The following is a 22,929-nucleotide window of genomic DNA, read 5'->3' as shown; positions in this document are numbered from 1 at the left end:
CTTTTTGCTCTTTTTTTTTCTCTTCAATATATTCTTGTTGTTGTTGTTCTTTTCCTTAATGAATATATTTTTGTTGTTATTGTTATTTCATTTTTTCAATATAGTCTTGTTCTTGTTATTTTCTTTCTTCCTCCTCTCTCCATGATCAAAGGAGATAGCCCTCAATTTCTTTTTAGAGACAAGAGGCTATGCTCAAGTGCATTGGGAGCATGAAAAGATGAGATGATATTTCATTTCATGATTGAATCATGTTTTCTCTTTTATTAAATATAACATTGTTTCTCTTTCTACATTTTCTCCTCATCTTCATCTCCCCACGGCTAAAGAAGGTAGCTTTCAATCTCTTTTTAGAGACAAGAGGCTATACTCAAAGTGACAGGGAGCATGGAAAGATAGAGATGACCTTTCATTTCAATCATGTTCTTTCTTTTCATGAATACATTCTTATTGTTCTTTTGTTTCTTCTTATTTTTCTCTCTTTCTCATTTCTTCATGGCCAAAAGAGATAGCTCTCAATCTCTATTTTAGAGTCAAGAGGCTATACTCAAGTGCACCGGGAACATGAGAAGATGAGGTGGTATATCAATTCATAGTTACATCATGTCTTCCCTCCTAATTGAACTTTGCTTTTTCCATCATCCTCTTTCTTTCTTTCCTTCTTTGAATGTTATCTATATATTATGCATGCATAGTTGCTTGGTTCTTTACTTACATGTGAATGTATGGCGGGAATGAGAGTATGGTTTGGGGACTCTTTATTTTCATATTAATTTTTGAGGTTGGGACTTGTCCAACCCGAGATAAACCTTCACGAAAATGTACATGTTAATATGCATTTCCATGTCATTTTGCGCTAGTTTCCTTCTTAATAATCACATTAGGAACCCTAACGAGTGCCTCGTTATGTTGCTTGTTTTCTTCCATACCCAACGGTGGAAGAAATATATCTCTTACAACAAACTAAATAATAATATTATATGCTTATATAAATCATATTTTCTAAAACATTTTCAAAAAGAACCTTCTAACATGGCCTTAGGGTCTTAGCTTAGACTCTTACATGAGTCCAAGCTCCCCTCCGGCCCATATTAAACTTGAAGTTGGTAATTTTAAGTTGTTCTTTGATTTTTTTAATCTTGTGAAGCTATGGATGTATACACATATTATATACATTTTTGCAAACATGATGACCCCCCATCTTTCTCTCTCTATGCTTTCACTTTCCATTTTATAAATTTTCATATGTGCATGAATACGTATGTACATGTGCTTCATTTCCGTTCTTTCAAATATTTATTCCTCTTTTCAAGACAAATATCTTCTCTTATAAAATTTCTCATACCCATATATGCGTATGATATTTTTCTTTTTCTCTAAAATCTTTCTTTCTTTTCGAATCAATACATCTTTTTCTCTTAAGCTATCATATATGTGTATATATGATGGTATGTACACATGTTTGCATGTCTTTCTCTATATCTCTCTCTTTCCTTTCATAAGAGTGTTTTATCTCTTGTATTCTTTTTAACATTCACTTCTCACGAACTTTCTATTTACCAACTTCAATAAGACCACAAACCAAGTAATGACCCAATATTGGAATCATGCTTGATGGTCTACAATCTCTATCCATTTTCAAAAACTTTTCCTTCTTATATATAATAATTATAACAACGAAATCTTAGATGTATGTTGTGGTAGGAATGGCTTTAGATGAATGTTGTGGTATGAATGTTTTACATTTTTTCAATCATATAGGCTAAATGCATCCATGCATTCTCACCCTCTTTATTTCACTTATGATCACAAGCACCTCTCCAAAAGAACTTAAGCAAGAAGGGATGGAGTTCTAGTTAAGTGGTAACCGAATTAGAGCAAAATCTCAAACCTACTTAAAGTTAAGAGAACACTAAAGTAATTTCAAAATGATTTCACAAGTTTTTCAAATGATATTTACTAGTTCCTCTTTTTCCTCAAGACATTTCACATTTTCAAGCAATTGTTCAAGAACCTTTTCAAAAGTTTGAAACTTCAAACTTTCAATATTTTCTACACCGCATATAGAATCAAAAAGATGTTTAAGTTAAAACGAAATGCATCAATGATAAACATAGTCCTTGGGTTGATTACCCCCGGTAAAGGCGCCGGGAACGGTCGATCCTCGTATCGACGGGCGAGTCACTTTCTTTTCTCTTTCAAAACAAAAGCCTCATTTTTCTGGAGCACTCCAAAACCAATGAAAATTTGGGATGCAAACAAGTCTTTAATGCACTTGATAACATGTATTGAACAAGTTCTTTAATCCCAGCATTTTTCATACATAAATCCTCTTGGTACTCATTGTGCTATCATTTACCAAGACTTCTTACTACTACTACCTTAATTTTGTGGACTAGATTGTCTGCTTTAAAGAACCTTAGATATGTTTATTGATCCCAGAGTTTCTAAAAGCCACTGCTTTCATGCAGCGGGGTTACCGCAGCATTCTACGTGTATAGGATTACAATAGGATCTTGGAACAGAGATGGTGAAGGTGACAGTTTGAACTGACAGGAAAAATATGCGTAGCTTTACTTTGTCAGTGGCGAACGGTGGATCCTGTTGGAGTTCGATCTTCCTCCTCTGATATTTATTTCTTTCTGCTCGTGTAATTGCTCTCTTTTTTTTTTTTTGTTAATTTATTCCTTTTCTTATAAAGCGACAGTCTTAATGATGGGAGCTTTATGACATAGTTGCACAATGTTTATGTTCCAAAATCCTGTTAGATGACACCGTCGACCTTGTTTAGGTGGTGCAAGACGAAATTTGGCTAAAAATTGCTATAAAACCTGGTTTTGGCGTGTTTTGATTTTTTAAAAGCAGATTTGGCAAGCCTCTCTTCCCATCTAGAGTGCCGTTCGTAGGTGAAAAAACCTCGTCCAACCATCAGAAGCCAAGAAAGTGCGCGGTTTTGCCTCATCCACAAACACAAACCGTACTTTTGGCTGGAGGCATAAAGAAAGGTTTTGTTCATGTCATTTCCCTATGACAGGCTGTGAAATCTTAAATCTCTGAGATGGGAAACTTTATTTTACGTGAAGAGGGAAAGTTTGCTCGTGGTTCTTCGTGATCCCCTCAACTGCTGTGGAGAATGAAGAAATTTGGTTCACCGTGCTTTGGTCCTCTGATCTTAGTTATAAATTGCGTAAAAGTGCGGGAAAAGAAGGGCATATGCTGAAGAGTCCAAAGCCGCTACTTTCTTTTTTAGTCTCTCAAGTTTTTTGGGCTTTCTTTTACGTTCCTCTCTCAAGTTTTTTTGGGCTTACGTACGGATCTAAGTGTCGTGGGCTGTCACCAAGATGCGTGGTGCGGTAAAGTATTTATTATTATTATTAATTTATTATTTTAATATATTAATAATATCAAATTTGTTAAAAAACACAAAAAAATGAAGTGCAATGAACGTGGTGGCGCAGTTCATGGGTAGGTCGCATCAACGTTGATAGACCAGCCGCGAATCTGACCAGTCTGACCTGTTGATAGACCAGCCGCGCTGCTAGTCTGACCTGACCAGCAACGTTTCACCCTTTTAAGGAGAAAATCTTGCCCAGTACACCTTTGGAAGTAAAAATTTTTGAACGGTTGGGCTATGATTTTTTAACCTTGTTGTGTAAACTAATTAAAAGTTGGGAACTCTCAAAATATAATTGTGTTAATGTGCATATATGTATGTTTGCCCACATACAAATATACTTAGTATTGTTAAGTGCTTCCATACATACATATATATCTAATGTTGTTAAGTGCATTGATTACGATGTGGTAAGTTTATAAAAATGATGTATAGCATAGTGACACTTGATGGTATAAGTATCACGACAAAAAAAAAAAAGTCAAGTATGTAACATTCACAAAAATAATGTTAAAAATGGAAAACAACGTGGGAAAAGGTGGCTAGTCGCCGGTCACCCTTAAGACAAACAGTAGCATTCCCTGTGACAAAAGAATCCTGAACTAGCGTTAGGCGACACCAAAACCAGGTCATTGGAAGCCGAAACAAGTCGAAGGGTGCTTGCAGTAACAAATTAATAATATCAGCAAGGTCCATCTTGAATAGAACGCCACAACCACCCATGAGTGAAATAGCCACCATTGATGAACTTAGCGGCGGTGCTGTCTATGCAAACCACGAAATTGAAGCGATGGCCAGAAACCGGCAAACCGAAACAGTAGGGTCGGTAATGCATCATGCCATCTTCACAGGATACCTTCTATGTTACCAGGCATTGTGGCCTTGAAACTGCAGTTGTTTCAAGGAAGAAATGAGGAGCACTGGTTGGACGAACTCAAGCAGCTCATGTCAGAGCGAGAGAGAGAGTAATCTCAAGACAAAGGAACATAGGGAGACAATTGTCGGAGATGGATGGCAGTAGAGAGACGAGTAGCAGCAGCAGACTTTTGACAATTGGCGTTTGGCAATGAGGCGGCGACCGGCAAACGAAGGAAAAATAGTTGTGCATCAGGCACGCGACACATCATAGTCGCACCATCCCATAAACTCAGCGTGTGGGTGTGCATCTAATAACAATGCACACATTACACCTGCCAATGACATGAAATCTAACTTAATATACCTGGTCGACCCTACTAGCATATAAAAAACACGTTCCATGTTCAATTACCGCGAATGATACTTTATGAAATAGTGACACAAATAAAAGGCTTACAATACTCTATTACATTCCAACACAACCCTCTATTACATTCCAACACAACCCTGACCCTAAAGGCAAGAGAAATAAGAGGGCCAACATTCTTCTAGGGTTGTTAACCTTTAAAGTCGTAGCCCATTCCATAAATGCTGATGCATTCCAGATAGACCAGAATTTCTGTTCAAAGAGCAAATTGAGAATGGAAATCCATCCAAGATGAAACAAAATTTCTGCTTTCGAGAAAATTTAATGAGGGAAAGCTTTCTTACGGCCAGAACCTGGAATAACCTAAGGCTGCATTCTTTATGTTAGCAATAAACATAAAATAAACATTTTTACGAGACTTCTGAAAACTATTCTAGTTCTACATCAAATGAACTTAATATAGAACACTAAAGAAAGATAAAATCCTAAAAAAAAGATGGCATCCTGCAGAAAACGAGCAGGTTGACCAAACCATTTGCACGGGCTCAGGACACTCGTTCTTACCGAATTGAGCTTACGCGAGAATGGTAAAAAGGACGCCTCTACACTGGCGCCGTTTTCATTGTAGTACCATACCTATCATAAGTTTGACACCGGTTATTCGACCATACTGGTTTTCCAAGAAAAAAACATTTACATGTTTTTAATTCTTTTATTGTTTTTTGTTTTAAAGCAAACTAATAGCCCAACAGCCTTTGCACCAACCAAAACTTAGTATCGCATAGTACTCTGAAACAAGAAATTCGATACCATCAACGTTGCTAAAAGCAACCGTAAGGATGTTTTGTGCATTTGAACTGAATGTTCTGCTCTCAAATAAAATGTTCAACTCTTCATATCTCTCCGGACATCCAAGGCCTGAAACATGACAGATTATGAATGGCAAAACTTTCGAGCTCCTGGTTCAGCTCGAGGGAGAGAAACATTTTACCCAGATAACACAAAGGGTGAAACCACACAATTTACCCAGGCTGCAGCTCAGTCTCAAGCCTGATCAATAACCAAAGGGAGCTTACCCAGGCTGAGAATCAGACTCAGCAGACACCAGAACCTTTTGTCTTCACAAGTAAAATTAAAGCATCCGTAGCGAGGGAGATGAACAAGGAAAGCATGCCATAAGTAACAATTCAACTTTGATAATTAAGTGAGAAGAGAATTTGAAGATAGAAAGGTCTTCATCGGATATACAAGGCAAGAAATAAACAAAAAGGATCTACCACGTGTGCTCATGTACAGCAGTAACAGTGGCAGCAACACCAACTTGGGAAAGGATTCCCATAAAAAACATGGGTTATTCCCAGTTGAGCTAGTATAAGGATACGAACTTTTGTTGACCAAATCAGATGTCACCGCGAATATGATTTGGACCTGTCTCTGCTTGATTGTCCAAGGGCATGTACTGAGCCATGATTGCACGGATCTCTGAGTCCATGTACCTCTGAAAAAGCAAGATGAGAAACAAAAATAATCATAAGTTTTGTCACATAAATAGGGTGGCAATGTAACTTTTAGCATACATGCATTGCCATGTCACACAGGTGCAGGGTGTGGGTATATCATTTTTCAAAAAAATCAGAGCACAAGCAAGAAATTAATAGTTAACGTAGACGCATCAACTTCATCAGCTTCTGGAACCTCTACCGCCCATAATTGCACAACATTACTAAGCTACCATTATATCTGAAAGAGTTCAAGTGCCTAAAAAGATTATTTCTCGTTTAGCATAACTCACCCAAACTTTGAAATCATAGACTCCAGCTCAACCCTAACCACACACATCAGTTGGCAGGCAACTCTTTCACATGCACTTGTTTCTATATTTGCAGCCAGGCACTACAAGACAACTCTCTCACATGCCCTTAGTCCTATTATTAGATAAACAGAGAAACATCGCAATAAACTTGATTCCAGACTCGGTAGATTTTTGCATCAAGTCCACTTAGCAGTGTCTGAAAATGATGTAAAGTTTTGTGATGACACCAAAGAGAAGTTTTCAATTCAAATGGAACCTTCCATGAAATGTTTTACTTAAAAACCACTTTAGAGTAAAGGAGCACTTGAACATGTGAGTACACTTGAATTTCAAAAGCTAGCATCCAAAAGAAAAACCAACTTTCAGATATTTCTAATATGATTTGCATGCATTAAATTGAGCCTAATATGATATTTTGGGCCATTTTTGAATCATCCCCACATTACATTTTGAAGCAGCTCTATATTTACGGACTGTAAGTGGTCAATTGTTGAGTCCCATACTAAGAATGGCCAATAAAGGTTTAAAGCAGCTCTGTGACAAAGATGTGGCAGACTTTGCCCGTCCAACCTACTGATTCCCTTCATCATATAAAGGCTTCATGTTTTTTACATCCTCTAAATAAAAAAATTTCCAAAAAATAGTCTGCTTTTCCCTTAAGTTTATATATTATGTAAAAGTAGGAGTTCATAATTTCACTGAAAAAACGAAGCTCCGGACAACCTAATAGATGCTAGCTAGAGGTTGTAAGTTGCAACTAAATTATGACCAGGTTACCTGATGCCTCATGAAATATGCACTTGGGACCACGTACATTCTCCTCACATGAATGTATCAATCATGAACCATTGCATGAATGATAAATACATCCACATCCTCCCAACAAAGAGAAAATATATCTAAAGGAAAAGACTTACCCTGATCCTATACTTGTAGATAGCATATGCACCAATGCCAGCTGCAGCAAAGCCAAGAAAAATAATCCACATAAAGCTCCAACCAACTTTTGATGCAGGTTTCTTGCCTGAACCATATACCAAAGAATTAGGAAAGATAGAAACTGAGAAATCAACAGAAATTCTGACTTTCAGAGACCACATTAAGAATTAAATACATGCTTCCAGGAACAACAAATAAACAGCATATCTAAGTCACGGAACTAGAGAGTAATTTAACCTCATGCTGTAGTGATGTTTGGAATATGCAAAGCACTACATTCAGAAAAGGCAACCTTGAACCGTTCATATCTTCCTTTTTTAATTTAGAATCAATAAAAATTTAACCAATAAAAATGACTTAATGCATTAATCAAACCTGCCACCATAACACACCAAAAAGCTACTAAATAAAACCACCTGACACAATGAAAAAAGGGCATTAAAAGTTCCAGTAAACAATACCCCACACCTGAAAATCTTGAGGAACAAAAGGTAATGAACAAAACATCATTTGCATCTACGTTTCCACCTGTTATTATGCTTAATGGAATTGCTGCATTCAATTTTTAAAGAACAATGTTGTCCGAATACTCAGCAGGCAGAATATTACTAAAGAAATTAGTCCTTAGCAAAGCTCAGTGAACTTTAAAAAGACCAAGAGAAACCAAAATTGTTATAACTGAAAGAAAACATCAACAAAGATACCTAAGGAATTTGCATTGATATTCCCACATGAACAAAGGGTAAAAAATTGATTAAATTATTTCATTTGGGGAATAAGCACGACAGAATCCAAGAGTTCTTCTAGCATAAAAAAAGGCAGAAAATGCTTTTAAATGCAAATGAAAAAGAAGAGTAAGTTGTTAGATGGGCTTACTTATACAAGCATCATGTTCTTTCATGTACAAAAGATCACCACTACAGCTACATTCATAACTTCCCCATGTATTCTTGCACTTGCATTCAGAGCATTGGCAGGCAAGCTTCTCCTTACACTCATCCACATCTGAAGAACACAATTAATTACATAAATGGATAGACAGCTCTAGAGTACCACAGAAAGGTTAAAAGAGATGCTAGTAATAAGTTAAATAAGTACCTTCACATGACTTCACACCATCACCTCTAAATCCAGGGGGACACTTACAGCCCTTAGGTTCGCTTTCCTGCATGATGGAGAATGTTGATAACTTGAGAATGCAGTCCCTAGGAAGCGAACCAAAATATGAAAACATTTACCAGACAAGCAGAGTATGTGACCCCATCTTGTGTTTTCTTCCAACAACCACCATTATTAATTGCACAACGTCCAGCTCCAGAAGCTGTAAAAATCAATGTGCAGTCAATGAAAGTCTGTACATGCAAGTGCACACATGCAGTTACCCTCATACATGTGCATGAATGTATGCAAACACATACTTACACAAAAAGCATTTATTAAAAACACTGAGCAGATGAAACGCAAACTGTACAGATTCTGCTTGTTTACATCCTGACCTAGTTCACTTAGACAGAGGTTTGCAAGAACCATGAGATTCAGGCACTTGCCCTCCTTGCATGTCATGTATCTAGGATCACACATCCACACAGAGAACACCCGCTAAGAAAATCAAGTAGAAAAAGATGCAGCTATTCAGGCTCTGATTGTTTACCTCTTCACCTAGCTCACTTGAGTGATCTACAATCTTTTATGACTGTAGTAAACTTTTGAACTAAAACCTCACCGAGCCCACACTTCTACAAGTTTTCCTGCACTAACTGTTTATTTTCCAGATATAGGGCTAATGAGCATATATGACAAAGCACCTGTAGTTCATATTCAAAGACTTACTGAGCACATTTTACAAGTTCAAATGAGCACTTACAAGCTTAGATGAGCCAAATGACAAGAACTTAGCTTGTTTATTGGAAATTCCCCAAAGATGTACTATTCCAATTACCATTCTTGGCTGGGCTGCTTTTGCATCTGGCTCCAACTCCAAATGAAAATCTGATTATTGTAAGATACATATAGCCTGATTTGGTATAAAATGAACTGAACCAGATTTCACCTATTTACTTCTCTCCGTGTATCCTAACAGTAAAACACTTTCTTAGCACCTTTTACACTGTTTTAAATTGGCTCAGTTGGAGACTGTCAAGGCAAAATCTCACTTTTGTCGCTGACTCATTTTAAGTTACCAAAACTGCTTGTATCTCAGCTTGCTGAACCTCCTTGTTGACCATTAGTGAGCTTAAAGCAAGCCAAACCAACCTGAGCCATGCACTGCTCAGTTTGATTAGCAACCCTAAGCAAGCACGCACACACCATACCATGAATATGTAAGCACCATACACCTGTGTGTATGAATTTAAATCTTTTGGCAAGTAAACAAGTACACCATCCACCCGGAAAATTAACTAGTGATTACAACAGATCGACCAATCACAAGACAAACATTGCTTTCTGTGAACAACATCTAACTCCACCAGATCTACCAGAAGTACTATAAATCCTTTTATCTTAGAGTACAAAACCACTTAAAATCAGAGGCTTTACCTTCACAATGAGTGTACCCATCCCCCACAAACTTCACGCCATTCACAACTGGACATTCACATACCCTTCCTCTGAATGTATCCTTCAATAAAACAAGTACAAAATATCAATCAATTGGACATACTTAAGAAAAAGACATGTTGATGTGTTTGCTATAACCGCAATGTACCTTGCAAGCAGTAACATTTGCAGCCTTATCCTCCCAGCAACCACCATTTTTATCCAGGCATTCATTTGTTTCAATCTCTGATAAAGTAAGGGGAAATGAGCAAATTAACAGCTATTGAAAGGGCAATAGTCTGTCATAAAACAAAAATATTGTTTACCAAAATCAAAACAAAAAAAATGCAAAAAAAATCAAGTATACCATCACTCAGACAAACAGCTGGCTCAGTGGTCTCCTGGAAACCAGCACATATAGCTTTCAACACTGCAGATTTGTCCAATTTTCCTAACAAAAAGGCAAGAGAAACCGATATAAAGTTTAAATGTGAAAATGAACACCTTGATGGATTAAAACAAGAACTGGCTTAAATGTTTAAACACAGCGAGAGATTAAACAATTGATAAAGATGTTACCCAGGTGTTTACCTCTATATTGCCTGTTGTTAATGACAAGAGTGGGCAAAATAGTTACATCTCCTCTATCACCTTTCCCAATCTGATCAAAATAAAGAACAAACAAGTGGCACACAGATGTTCATTGTCAGGTATGAGAATGAGAGAGAAACAATAAATAAACCAACTGAAACATATTACAGGTTTACAAAGAGTAACCAGGAAAAAGGAATTGTCAAGGAAACAGTAAGTTTCTGCTCACTTGTGCATCCTGCTCTGCCTTAAGAACGGGATTCTCAACATCTGCTTCAGTATCTCCAATGCATTTATCTATCTCCTTAACATCCAAACCTGTTAAGAATTTCAACAAATTACGACATTGTTGAAGATACATCAAGATCCACCCAACTCAATGTCAACTTCGTACTAGTGGTCCTTTAACAGCTAGCATGCAAAACGTACCAAGGGATGTAATGACTTTATCGGCACACTCCTTGTTATATTTCTTCTCTTTCATTGGGCATCTGATTGCAAAATCCGTCACATAATCCCACCACAGCCAAGGCTTGTTACTTTGATTGGCAATTTTGAAAACACAAGCCTGTCTTAGGTTTTGAACCACAACATCTTTTCCATCATAACCTCGACTGAAGTCTTGTTCTGGATCCGGAGCACAATATCTACCATGGTTAATGCACTGAGATTTGCACTGTTTGCTCAAAATAAATGCTTCAGGGCAGTACCAAGTAATGTAATGAGGTGTGAATTGGGTATAGCCTTTTTTCTCAAGTATCTGAGCAGCACCCTTAAAATTTTTTACAAATTCAATCTGACTGTCACATTTCGGTCCGCACTCATCATTGCTGTTTGTCCAAAATTCATACTCAACACGTTCATCAGGATGCGGAAGTGACTCCCTCCAGTCTAGATTAATGTTGACCATTTCACCATTCCCTAGAGCTTTCTTGAGGCTATCACCAAAACCCTTGCTGATGAGTGCAGAGGGAATAGTTATGTTTTCCAAGTAACTTGCCCCTGCATTTTCTTCTTCAGGGGTGTCCATAGTTATCAAAGGCTCAACCTTGTCATCAGCAACCAATATAGCAGCTGCTCCAGCTTTCTGTGCATTCCAAGCCTTCAATGTAAAGTAGCAGTCTGAAAGCAATTTTTTTTTTTACAATAATCAGAAGTGGATCTTAAAAAAACAATGCACATCCACTTCTAAAGTGCTATTGGCATCAAAGAAATTCAAAATGTATAAGATGGAAAAAGAAAGAACAGACACTATCCATGTACACACAACCCCCCACCCCCAACAGAGGGAGATCATAAAAGTTGATCACAATATTAAATTACTTATCATTGTCTTGTCCTATACATTCAATTTGTTAATCTATTAACCCAAGATTAAGGAATGACATTGAATTTGTTAAGAGAGAAACCAAGCTTCAGCCACATCTTGAGTTTCACATGGACTAACTTGACGGACACTTATCGCTTTGCTTGAATTCTGCAGAAAATTTGAACTTGTCAAACTTTTGGTCATTGTCACATGTTCACCGGATATACAAGGTTGGCCCCTTTGCTCTGTCTAAGCTGCCAATGGACCAGATAGGATATTCAACCCATTGTGATGCATCTGATATGTTCGCAACACATTTAGATGGGAGTCAAGGATATCTCCAGTCAAAGAGATGGGGAGCCCAAACTCAATTGTCAACAAAACTAAAGTGTTTGCATTCAAGAAACAACTATAACTCTAATTCAAATTGGATCCCAGTTGATGTTGAAATGAGGTTATGAATATATGTTTAAATCAGTATCTTGAGTTGTTAATTTGGATTGGACCAAAAAAGGCAAACCTAATCTTGGGACCTTCCCTCTATCTAGGCTTCCAATCAATGTTGTAAAAGGCGTAGCGTAACGCGTATCAGTCGGGCCGACCTATATACGCCGTATTGTAACGTACCGCAAACATAACACAGCGTATCGTAAAATTAATTTTTTAATTTCTAAAAAAGATTAAAAATCTGAACAAATGGAGAAAATCACAAAAAATCCATAAAAATCAGAAAAAATCAAGAAAAATGTATTTAAAGAAACATTCATGTATATCAACAGCACATTAAAAAATAAGAAATCAGATATTCAAAATAACATCATAAGCATCCATCACAATTTTAAACTTGAAAATTTCATAGAATCTTAGGACTTAGAGGCTGAGGACTTGGAGTCTTAGCCCCTTAGGACTTGGAGTTTTACCTTCTTGGTGTTAGAAACCAAAAACCCTCTTTAAGAACATTGAAAATTCGTCCTAGAGTGGCTCCACCGACTGGAACACTTAGAGGAGCTCCCGTGTCAATCACTTCCATTCCTCTCGTCAGCCCACCATTCCCACTACGAGAAAGCTTCTTCATCGGCTAGTAGACTCTCCCAAATCGATAAATCCTTAGTGATTTTTTATATAAGTGGGCAGAAACAAGAAGAGAGAGAGAGAGAGGAGCGTAGAGTCTTTAAAACATAACGCAGAAAGGAGCCGTCGGGCCCTTTTTATGTTTTTTCCCATATTGTATGATATGTCGGTATATCGCCAGTATCATATGATACTGGAGATATGCTTACGATACACGAGCATATCATGTATCATAAGCGTACCGTATAGGTTTTCTAAACCTATACAGTACGTAATCGTACGGATAATACTGCTTCCAATGGATCAAAACAGGTATTCAACCTACTATGTTGCATTGATATGTCCATGTAGCATTTAGATGGGTCCAGGTTATGTCTAATCAAAGAAGTGGAAAACCAAACTTGATTTTCAACACTTAAAGTGTTTATGTTCTACAAGCAGTTATAACTCAAACCAAACAACATTTGAATTGGCATCTTAGACATGAAATCAAGTTGTAGTTTCAGGTTGGACCAAATGAGGCAAATCTAATCTTCCTTGGGATAGCTGCATGACCCTAGATGTAGCATGTCATGGGACAATGAACTTGGTAGTATTCAAACATAAACACAATCCAGTGACAGAACCAAATCTATCGGGGCATCAGTAAGACATACTTTTACCATATTTTGCTTATAACTTTAATATTTTAATATTCATTCAAGTATATCTATCCATACCAGGATGTCTTAAAATGGATGGTTCAAAACTCTTTAGCTCTTTTGCAAAAAAGACGAAATATATAGAGGGGGGGAAGGGGGAGAGAGAGAGAGACTTAGTGGCCTAAAACTTGGCATGGATCAGCAATCATGAATAAATGACTAGAGGAAATCAATAATCTGGAAGAGAAATATTAACGTATCACCATATCAGAGATTAGCCTAACATGAACCAGAAAAGGAAAAATGGATCTTATGAAAGCATGCATGTATGTGTACTTTTATCATCTTGCTCGTTTTGATGGAAAAGATGACTCCTCGACACTTTAAATTCAAAGAGGAAATGAAGGAAAAAAACATACAAAACTCAATTGAACAACTCAAACTAGGCCAAGTCCAATTCCCAGTGTATGGGAACTCAAGAAGAACCAACTGCCAAATACAACAGCTGGTAAAAACGCCGGAGATCCCAAACTGAGCTGCGTCAAATTAGTTTCTTGACAGAATCGGTAACAGACGCAAGTATCCCCGATTTGCCATGGCTTCTTCCACCATCACACTCCGGCATAAGTCTAGCAACCTAACGAGAATATCAAGTTTATGAAAGGTTGTTTTTCCATCTTGCGGTTTGCATATAGGAGGGAAATGCTTCTCAAATCCCTCTCCCCACTCTTCACCTTGTCTCTCCAGTGGTTCTTTTATATTCAAAGAACTAGGAGAAATAACACGACTTTACGAAGGCATATGGAAAAATCAATCTATTGTCAGGATCAGATATCTTCCCTCCCCACCTTGCCGTCCTCTGTCCAGTCAATCTTTAATTTAGAATTACTTTCTAGGTTAAACTTCGGTTTGTCCCAAAAAAACAGATCGAAACTAGCAGCTCAGACCATTTCATCAGTATATTCAACCAAACCAAAACAAAAATAACCACACAGAGAGAGAGAAGAGAGAGTGGGCATGAATCAGATACAAGATCAAACATGGTAAAAAATTCAAGAACTGCCTTAGAAAACGAAGCCAACCCACCAACTCCAAAGACCCAACAAGCGACCGAACAGATCAGGGATACCATATAAAACACATTTAAGGTCAGGACTCAAAACGCCCAAAAAAGATATCAACCAAAACCTACCAACAAAAATTTCATAGGCGAGAACAAATAGTTTACTACCTCCTCTGTCGATGAGCACAAAGGTTGGGAGCCCGCCAGGCTTCGTCTTAAAGGAGATACCAGCATCATCGAATGTTTTACATGCCTTCTGGTTCGCGTGGGGGTAAGCGACGATGCCTACCATGGTTCCACCATATTGGGGCACCCCGAAATTGCCGATCGCGCACTCGTACACGTCCTTCAAGTAGTCGGGAGAGGTCACTCTCAGGCTGTTCTTCTCCACCACGAACCTCCCATGGACGGGGTTACCGACCATCAAGAACACCACCCATATCAAACTACCCAGTATCTGCCTCATCTTTCTCTCTCTGGAAATGCCAACGAATTCCCACCTTCCCCCACTTTGATGCATTCCTCTCTCTCTCTCTCTTCCCCCCAACCCCGCCATATATATGTGTATATATTTATCTTTCCCCAACGTCAACGAACTCCTGTGTTCGCTTTTCTCTTCGTGCCGAAGGAAAGATTGTTTGCTTGGAGAACCAAAAACACAAGAGAGCAGATGCTTCACACAACCTCTAGAAGCACCAGGACTCTCTCTCCTCAAGTTGCACGGATTTCCCCTCTCTTTCCTAAGTGCGTGTTTCCGCTCACCGAGACTCCTCCCTTTCTCTCTCTACGTGTCACTGTAACAATGCCAGAGATGGCGATATCAGATAAAAAGGAGGAGCCCAGTCCGATTTAGCTCTCCATTGTGAAGCTTATCAGAAATTTACTGAACCCTTTGTTCGGCGTCGACGAAAATGTCAATACTGTTACCTAGTAATAAGCTACTGTACGCAAGCGTCAAGCCAATCTCGCTCTCAGCAAAGGAAAAGGACAAAATAGCATTCCTGGTATTAGAATTTCTCGAGGGGCATAATTGTCTATTCGCTCGATCAGTCCGATTAGCGATTCAGTTAAATTAATTAGTGAATCAATTAAAAAATATATTTTGAAAATTAAAAAATAGGAAAGTTGGAAAATATTTTTTTTAAATGCTGTTGTGATTTTCTTTTTTGATACAAAGGGGTAAATTTTAGTCGTCAGTTTTTTTTTAGATTCAGTGATCCGGAGGTTAACCAATCATCGTTGCAAGGGTGTAACCCTTTTCCGCCAAGAGTTCAGCTTAACTTGGTGTCAATTGGTTTATTATTTGTTTTTGTATGAAAAAAAAATAATAGTAAATAAGTTTGTAGTTTGTACCAGTCAAACAAATACGAAATTAAGGAAATTTTTATCGATTTTTTAAAGTGGAACAATGACCTTGTTCTTTTTTGTAATGATCCAAAATATTCATTGATTTTTAACATTAATAACCTTTTTCATAAAAATTAACAACATCATTATAAATGATAAGGTAATGTCTGAAATAATTGTAAGGCTTAACAGTGTCGTTTTCTGGTACATAGGGGATGTCAAGGGGGATCGGAGATACTCTTTACCATATTTGATCGATCGTTTATATATTTGGATTTGAAATAAATGTTTGGGTTTGAAATCGAATTCGGGTACAGATAAGATAAAAGAAAGTGTAGTGCCTTGTCAAAATTCATTTTTTAAACTCACGATTCAATCCAAGTCGTGTTTTCACTTTTGAACCTAAATATTACTATTTCAGTAGGCAATCGAATCAGAACCTTCTTTGTGATATACCAAGAGCACGTTCAAAATGTATAGATATTTGATATACGATATATTTTTTTTTTTTAAACTGAATTTAGAATCCGAATCCAATCAAACGTTTATTTAATTTTGAACTCAAATCTGAATCCAATCGAATGTCATTCCTTTTTCTTAGTTGTTTTTATATTTGAATTTTTTGAAGTAGTTCGGTCGAATGTACTACAACAAATTAGCACGATACTGGCGTTGGAGGCAATGGTATCCGGTTCCCATAATCAGTAATGTGTGTTGTGTTGTTGTGCCAAACTCAATTGAACTCTTTTTCCTTGTGGAGCAGAGTTGTCTTTTTTTTTTTTAAATAGTGTTGTCAAAATTTGTATATATTTTAGAATTTATACATTGTACGTATCTCCATATATACACACAAATTTCGTTAAATGGCAACATGAACAAATAAATTGTCACTATGCCATAACAATTGTCAATGCTTTGGCATTTTAGGCAACGGCTTTTGAACCAACGGTGAGGCCTTAGCATTGGCTGGGCATTCCAGGAAACCGCAAACTTTTTTTTGTTTTTTCTTAAAAGGAGTCTATTATTACATTATTAATGATGGGATGGCGCATGACCATCATCTAGGGCCCTAGGTCCTACCATTGTGATACATTATGTGGCCGGTGTGTATATATATATATATATAAAAGATTACTTACTTTTTCTCAATGTCAATGAACCGTTCGATCTAAAATCAAACGGTCCAAATCTGCCAGTAGTCCAATCAAACGGTGTTTCAGCTGAAGAGGGAAAAGAGAAAGTTTAGAGTGAGGGAAGGAAAAGGACAGATCTAAACACATCCACAAATGTAAAGATAATATGTGAGTCAGTTAAAACTATTGAAAGATGAGTTTAAAAAAAAAAAAACACATTAAAAAAGATAGAATACAGAATCATGAAAATCATTTTCTTATGAGTAGAGCAACTAACGTGGCCACGGAATCGAACTGGTGTGGCATCTCTAATGGCTTTCTTAGAAACACCTAATTTGTGTTCTTAAAAAATGAAGTTAAGGGCTGCAAATAAAGGTTGACATCCAAAGTTGATGGTGGGCTGCTGCCAAAAGCCCAAGTGGCCCGACCCAATCGTATTCAATAAATTGACGCGGGTCGGCCGATGCGAGCCGAATTTATTATTCACGAAAACTGAACCCGCTCAAGGACAGGTACAACCCGATTCCGATCCGGCCTCGTGCCTTCATCCATCATCCAACGTGTGTGTGAAGAGCCGCCAGTCGCCTTCTCAACACGTTACGTTTAATGGTTGGTAAAGGAGTAACCATTTGTTTGTGGTTTTGTTCGTTTCCGTTCAATGCCTTTTGTCCTCGTTTTTGGGCGATGGTCCCGCCTCTCTACTCCAACCGTGAGGTAATAATGTATTGTAAAAATAATCTGGATTTGTTTAGAACACTAAGTGTTTTGCCTTAAAACACTAAGTGTTTGGCGGGATAAGCTTTTCAAGTAAGATTGATATTTTTTTTTTTTTTACCATGTTTTTCACTTGTCATCCGAACACCCAAACCAAGTTCACAAAACTGGGTTTTGAACATAGTTTTCAAAGACTAGGTTTTCACAAAACCAGTTTGTTGATGGTGACATTCAAACGCACCTTTTATCTTTACATTCTTCCTTTTGTGTGTAGTGTCCATTTGCCTGTATTTATATATTCGACTCAGTGTCATGTTTGAGATTTCGTGCTTTGAGTGTCTACATTGAGCCTTCTTATATAAATAGAAAACAATTTTTATCTTCAATGATGAATTATGTTTACAAACAAATACAACAACTCATTGCAAGTTCTTACCTCTCTCTCTCTCTCTTGATGTACTTCACCTTTTGTATACACTCTTGGCTTTTGAAGTGATGTGCACACTCTTGCTCTCCCAAAATTGAGGTAGGTAGGCACGTGCCAAGTTCTATGTTACCATAAATATGAATTGAACCAAGCGCCACAGCTGACGTTATGGTGCAAGACTATCAATTCATTTTGTAAAGAAAAAAACTCAGTGATTCATTCGCTTAAGAGATGTACATCCTTCAGGCTGCCAGTCAGCAATGGCATCCCTCTTTGCTCTCTCTCCCTCTTTTCAAATTGTTGATTAGAAACAATGGCGGAGTCACATGGTGGTGGCAATTTTATAAAGTTTGTTTCATTTTTTTGTTAATGTATTATATTTGGTTGTTTATAGATACACATGTGTTCCGTAAAAACATTGAATTAGTGTTTTACCAACCTGGCTCCCTTAGTCGAGCCTTCATTTCTCTTTTTCCCTTTTTTTTTTTTTCTTTTTACATAAATTTGGTTGTCCCTTTAACCACACACCAGTGTTAACCTACCTAACCCACATCTAACTTTCCATATCTGCACAGGATTCTACCTGTCTCTACTGGTGGCAGCCGATCCTTCGTATAGATTTTGTTTTGGTATTCATGAAAAGCAAAGCACTTGGTAGCAACAGGTCCGAACTGACCTCATCCACATCCCAACCTCCTCGAACCTTGGAAATGACCTCATTCACATCCCAACCTCTTGTGGAGTGGCGAAACCACATGAGGGCATGTGTGGGCAGTTGCCCACACATTCCCATAAATTTTCTTTAGTGGCGTTTGATATATCCAGAATCATGAAATTTTAAAAACAAAATGCTTGATTTTTAAGCAAATGAAATGATTAAACAATTGAAGTATTTTGTTTTTAGAATTAAGAAACTGGAAATTTTGATTCCATTCTAGTTTGAGGATGAATTGTGATTTTCAAATTTTCATTCTTAAATCAAAATTCCAAATCGTCCTCTTATTTACATATTGTTTGACGGTAATATTGCTTGATTATTTATATTATCTTTTACCTAGCAATATTTGATTTATTAGTTGATTGTCCAAAAAGAAAAATAGCCTTATCAACTGTACCTCTCATCCAAATTCTATTTATGCAATGAAAAATTATAAGAAGGCACCAAATATTTAGACAAATAACAAGTTGTTGCTTATTTTTCGAAAACTAACCAACGGGTGCTCATTTCTTGAAGGCACTTTCCATGCTTTGCCGTTAACATGATCTGACATGTTCTTACTTTTTAGTAAAATGCATTTTTTTGGTAATTTTATAAGATGAAATTTTAAAAAAATTACTTTTACACTTACATAAAGAGATGTTTCCAATTTAACCAGCACATGTATTTTGGACATTTTCTACTCAAAAAATATGATCTCGGCCATAATATATAATCTAATCTGCTTGACCTCTTGGCAGAAATTTCTAAATAGTCACTTATTAGAAAAAAAATAATTTTTAATAAAAGTAATCCTCTAACAAACACCATTCGCTTAAAACAAACAATTTTTTAATTTTCAAGAAAAGTATTTTATTATTTTATTCCACAAAGAACTTTTTTTTTCATTTTCTGACTTTTTTTAGAATTTGCCTCAAAAGTTGTGACATTTTTTTTCGTTTGTTGGTATGAAATTTAGAAATTATTTTCGTTAGAGATGTTTTTGTCCCTCCACGTAAGGCCCAGAAGGACCACTCAACAGTCACTTCTCAATTTTGAACTCAAAAGACCTCCGGCCCATGTGGCACGATTCAATTGGTCCACTGTGTTTCCTTTGCACACGTGGCATCTTTTAAATGGTTGGGCTTCGTCATTTCCTGACATTCAATGTGTATCTGGGGCGACTAGAAAATGCAATGCACATGGTTTCTAATGTGTCGGTCCTGTTCACTCCATTTTTATCGTTCCGGAAGAAAACCACACTGACCACCGAAAGGTCAAGCTCCCCTCTAAGATAAAGCCACATTTATGGGGAATTCTTTTCAATACTTTCATACAATCGCATAGCATTGACCTGAATTGTCCTTTCAAATCGATTAGATGCTAAACTTGTCTTATTCAATGGGCAATTCGAAAGTGCGTGACATGCTAAGTTTTTAATTATTTAAAATTTGCCTTTAATTAATTTTTATACTATTTTATTTAGCCTTTTTTTTTATAAAAGAACTCCAACGTTTTTTTACATTCACAGCTGATTCTACTAAAATTGTTGTATCACTGTTTGGGTAGACGTGGGAAAAGATGCAATTACAAGGGCAGTTTTCCTTATTTTCAACGCTATAGCATTAAAATTCATTGAAGTAAAGAACGAGGATTATGCAATATATAGAGGGAAAACAAAGCATCGTTGATTGGTTGGGTTAGGACGTTGAGTGGGGCATTGGTATTATTATTTTGCACAACAAATAATGGTATGTGCGACACTCAAGTTAAAAGGTATATTATATTACCATCCAAATCTTGAAGAAATTTGAACCCCAAAGATAGGGAGAATGAAAGGGGGCTTCATCTTTTTACTTGAGCATGTTACTTTTGCACTGCAAATAATGACAGACACGACATTCAAGCTAAAGGGTGTACCATATTACCAACCAAATTCTAAATAAACTTTAAACCCCAAAAGCAAGGAGAATGGAATGGGGCTATGGCTTTTAAACCCAAAAGCAAGGAGAATGAAATGGGGCTATGGCTTCTTGCTTGAGCAGTTGAGCAAATGGGTTCCCTCCCTTTCACCACAAACGTATTCGCATCAAAAGTAGAATATTAGGTTAAAGGAAATTCATTTTTTATATTCTTTTGTTCAAAAAGTTAGCATACGGATACAGATGTGTTTTTCCATGGTTTAAAATTTATAGATTCACATATGGAGCTGGTTATTTGGACAAGTAAAAACATTTTCACAAGCCGTCAAATTTCAACGTGAAATCGTTGAAGTTTCAAATGTTACAAGTTTTTGATTGAATAATGTGAGGACTATTGCAAATTTAGAAGGAAGCATCAAGAATTCAATTCAACAATCTTACGCTTTTTGTAAAATTACATGGCACAGGATCGGTTATCTAAAATCTGCCTCCTCTTTTGACAAGCTGTCTGTGCTTAGAGGTCTCGTCAAGCTGGACCTTTAATACAATCTTAGATTTGTATTTCTTTTAATCTTTAGCCGAAAAAAGTAGTTGGATCCAAATAGAGAAATATTAACTAAAACCAAGGGTGGATAGTTTGCATGCGTGTTTTGGATGTTGGATATTGTTCGACAGTTAAAAATTAAAAATTGATCATTGAAAGCATCTGTTGCATGATAAACCATTGTAATTAATTTTTAGTGATAGGTTTTTTATTTTCAGCTATCCAACCATATCTCACATCCGACAAATTTGAACTCATATATATCCATGGTCCATATGGATCTCTCACACATATCGCATCATACATTGCATGGGGCTGCGTATGTAAGAGATTTGAATAGATGGACGGCCGGAGGAATTCAATAACTATATATATGTATAGAAAAGTGAGGAACGATGCAGGGTAGATATCGTCCTTCACACACCAATTTTAAGGCGTTCGATCTTAAATATAAATATTGGATGGCAAGTATTTTAAAAAAAATGAAAGAATGTCGACAATGCAACATGTGTGCATCGGGAGACCCTTCGTTGCTTTTTTAATTTATTCAAAGGTATCTGGCCCAAGTGAAGCATGTGAGGGACGATACGTTCATGACATTGTTCCTCACGCTTATATATATATATATATATAAAGTTTTATGCAATAGATATAATCTTACAAGTGATTTGATTTGAGAACATTTATTAAGTCAATAATCTTTAGAGCTTCAATGTGCTTTTTCAAATAACAAACTCTTAAAAGTGATGTGATATATTCATAAATAGGCGACTCCTTTAATCGTTTGTCAGATCTCAAATCCAGGATGGGTGTGTTGGAGTGAAGGCAGGCGAACGGCGTCTCACTTTCCTCAACTGATTCACTACCAGATGCTCCAGTATTGTCTTCAAGTAGCTAACAGCAGTGACGGAAGAGACAGAGACGGAGGAGGAAGAAGAAGGAGGAAGAAGAAGTAAAAGAGCAAATGGATACTGTCAGATTTTAGGGGTTTCCTTCTAAAGGGCTCCTCTAAGGTAATCAACAAGAGATTAAACCCTAACACAAAAACTTGCTGGGCATAAATAGGTCAGCCCCTTATGTTTCCCCCAAAGCCCAGCGAGCTGCTAGGGTGAGAGAGATTTTAAGAAAAAAGGCTAGATAAAGATGAAACTTTATCTAGTGATAAGGTTGATGAGTAAATCTCAGCTTACAGTTACCAGATATTCGAATAGGGTTCAATGGCCACTAGCCAACAGGGTGAGCTTTGCTGGTTAAAAAAACATGGAGTTAGAGCTCCGCGGTAAACAGACATGGCCTTAGTTATCCAGCTCTTTAGTTGAACAACCACCACCCTCGACTCTATCTATTAATTGAATTATGGACGAACTCTTATGCAAATCAAAAGAAATTGGTATTAAGATGCCATGAATGAGCTGGAAACCTGTGGTACCTGGTGAGCAAGAGAGTTATCCAACCACCGAAGCTCTTCTTTCCTTGAGGCTAGGTTTAGGGTCCAAAGCTGTGTCGGTATCAGGTGGTGTGGTGAGATATCTGTGCGCTTCAACCCTAATGTATGATCCACCCC

At 37.1% G+C, this 22,929-nt stretch overlaps 1 protein-coding gene across 1 annotated transcript; it reads right to left on the bottom strand.

The window, feature by feature from the left end:
- Nucleotides 1-5,792: 5,792 nt before the first annotated feature.
- LOC116254168 (vacuolar-sorting receptor 1-like) lies at nucleotides 5,793-15,361 on the bottom strand. Its single transcript, XM_031629345.2, has 12 exons — nucleotides 14,750-15,361; nucleotides 10,927-11,619; nucleotides 10,727-10,815; nucleotides 10,498-10,567; nucleotides 10,274-10,357; nucleotides 10,076-10,152; nucleotides 9,907-9,988; nucleotides 8,607-8,689; nucleotides 8,467-8,533; nucleotides 8,245-8,373; nucleotides 7,347-7,453; nucleotides 5,793-6,114 (listed from the first exon to the last, which is right to left on the bottom strand). Exons 1-12 carry the CDS (start codon nucleotides 15,135-15,137, stop codon nucleotides 6,016-6,018), a joined length of 1,968 nt encoding a protein of 655 aa, XP_031485205.1. The 5' UTR covers nucleotides 15,138-15,361; the 3' UTR covers nucleotides 5,793-6,015.
- Nucleotides 15,362-22,929: the final 7,568 nt, after the last annotated feature.

Source organism: Nymphaea colorata, chromosome 5, assembly GCF_008831285.2.
Source record: "Nymphaea colorata isolate Beijing-Zhang1983 chromosome 5, ASM883128v2, whole genome shotgun sequence".
NCBI classification, from domain to species: domain Eukaryota; kingdom Viridiplantae; phylum Streptophyta; class Magnoliopsida; order Nymphaeales; family Nymphaeaceae; genus Nymphaea; species Nymphaea colorata.
This window is presented reverse-complemented; position numbering and strand designations above follow the sequence as displayed.

Coding starts and splice junctions, on each gene's coding strand:
- LOC116254168 (XM_031629345.2), bottom strand. CDS start 15,137: ATGGCGGGGTTGGGGGGAAGAGAGAGAGAGAGAGGAATGCATCAAAGT. Junction 10,358..10,497: donor TAACAACAGGCAATATAGAG/GTAAACACCTGG, acceptor CCTTTTTGTTAG/GAAAATTGGACAAATCTGCA. Junction 10,153..10,273: donor AGCTGTTTGTCTGAGTGATG/GTATACTTGATT, acceptor TTACTTTATCAG/AGATTGAAACAAATGAATGC.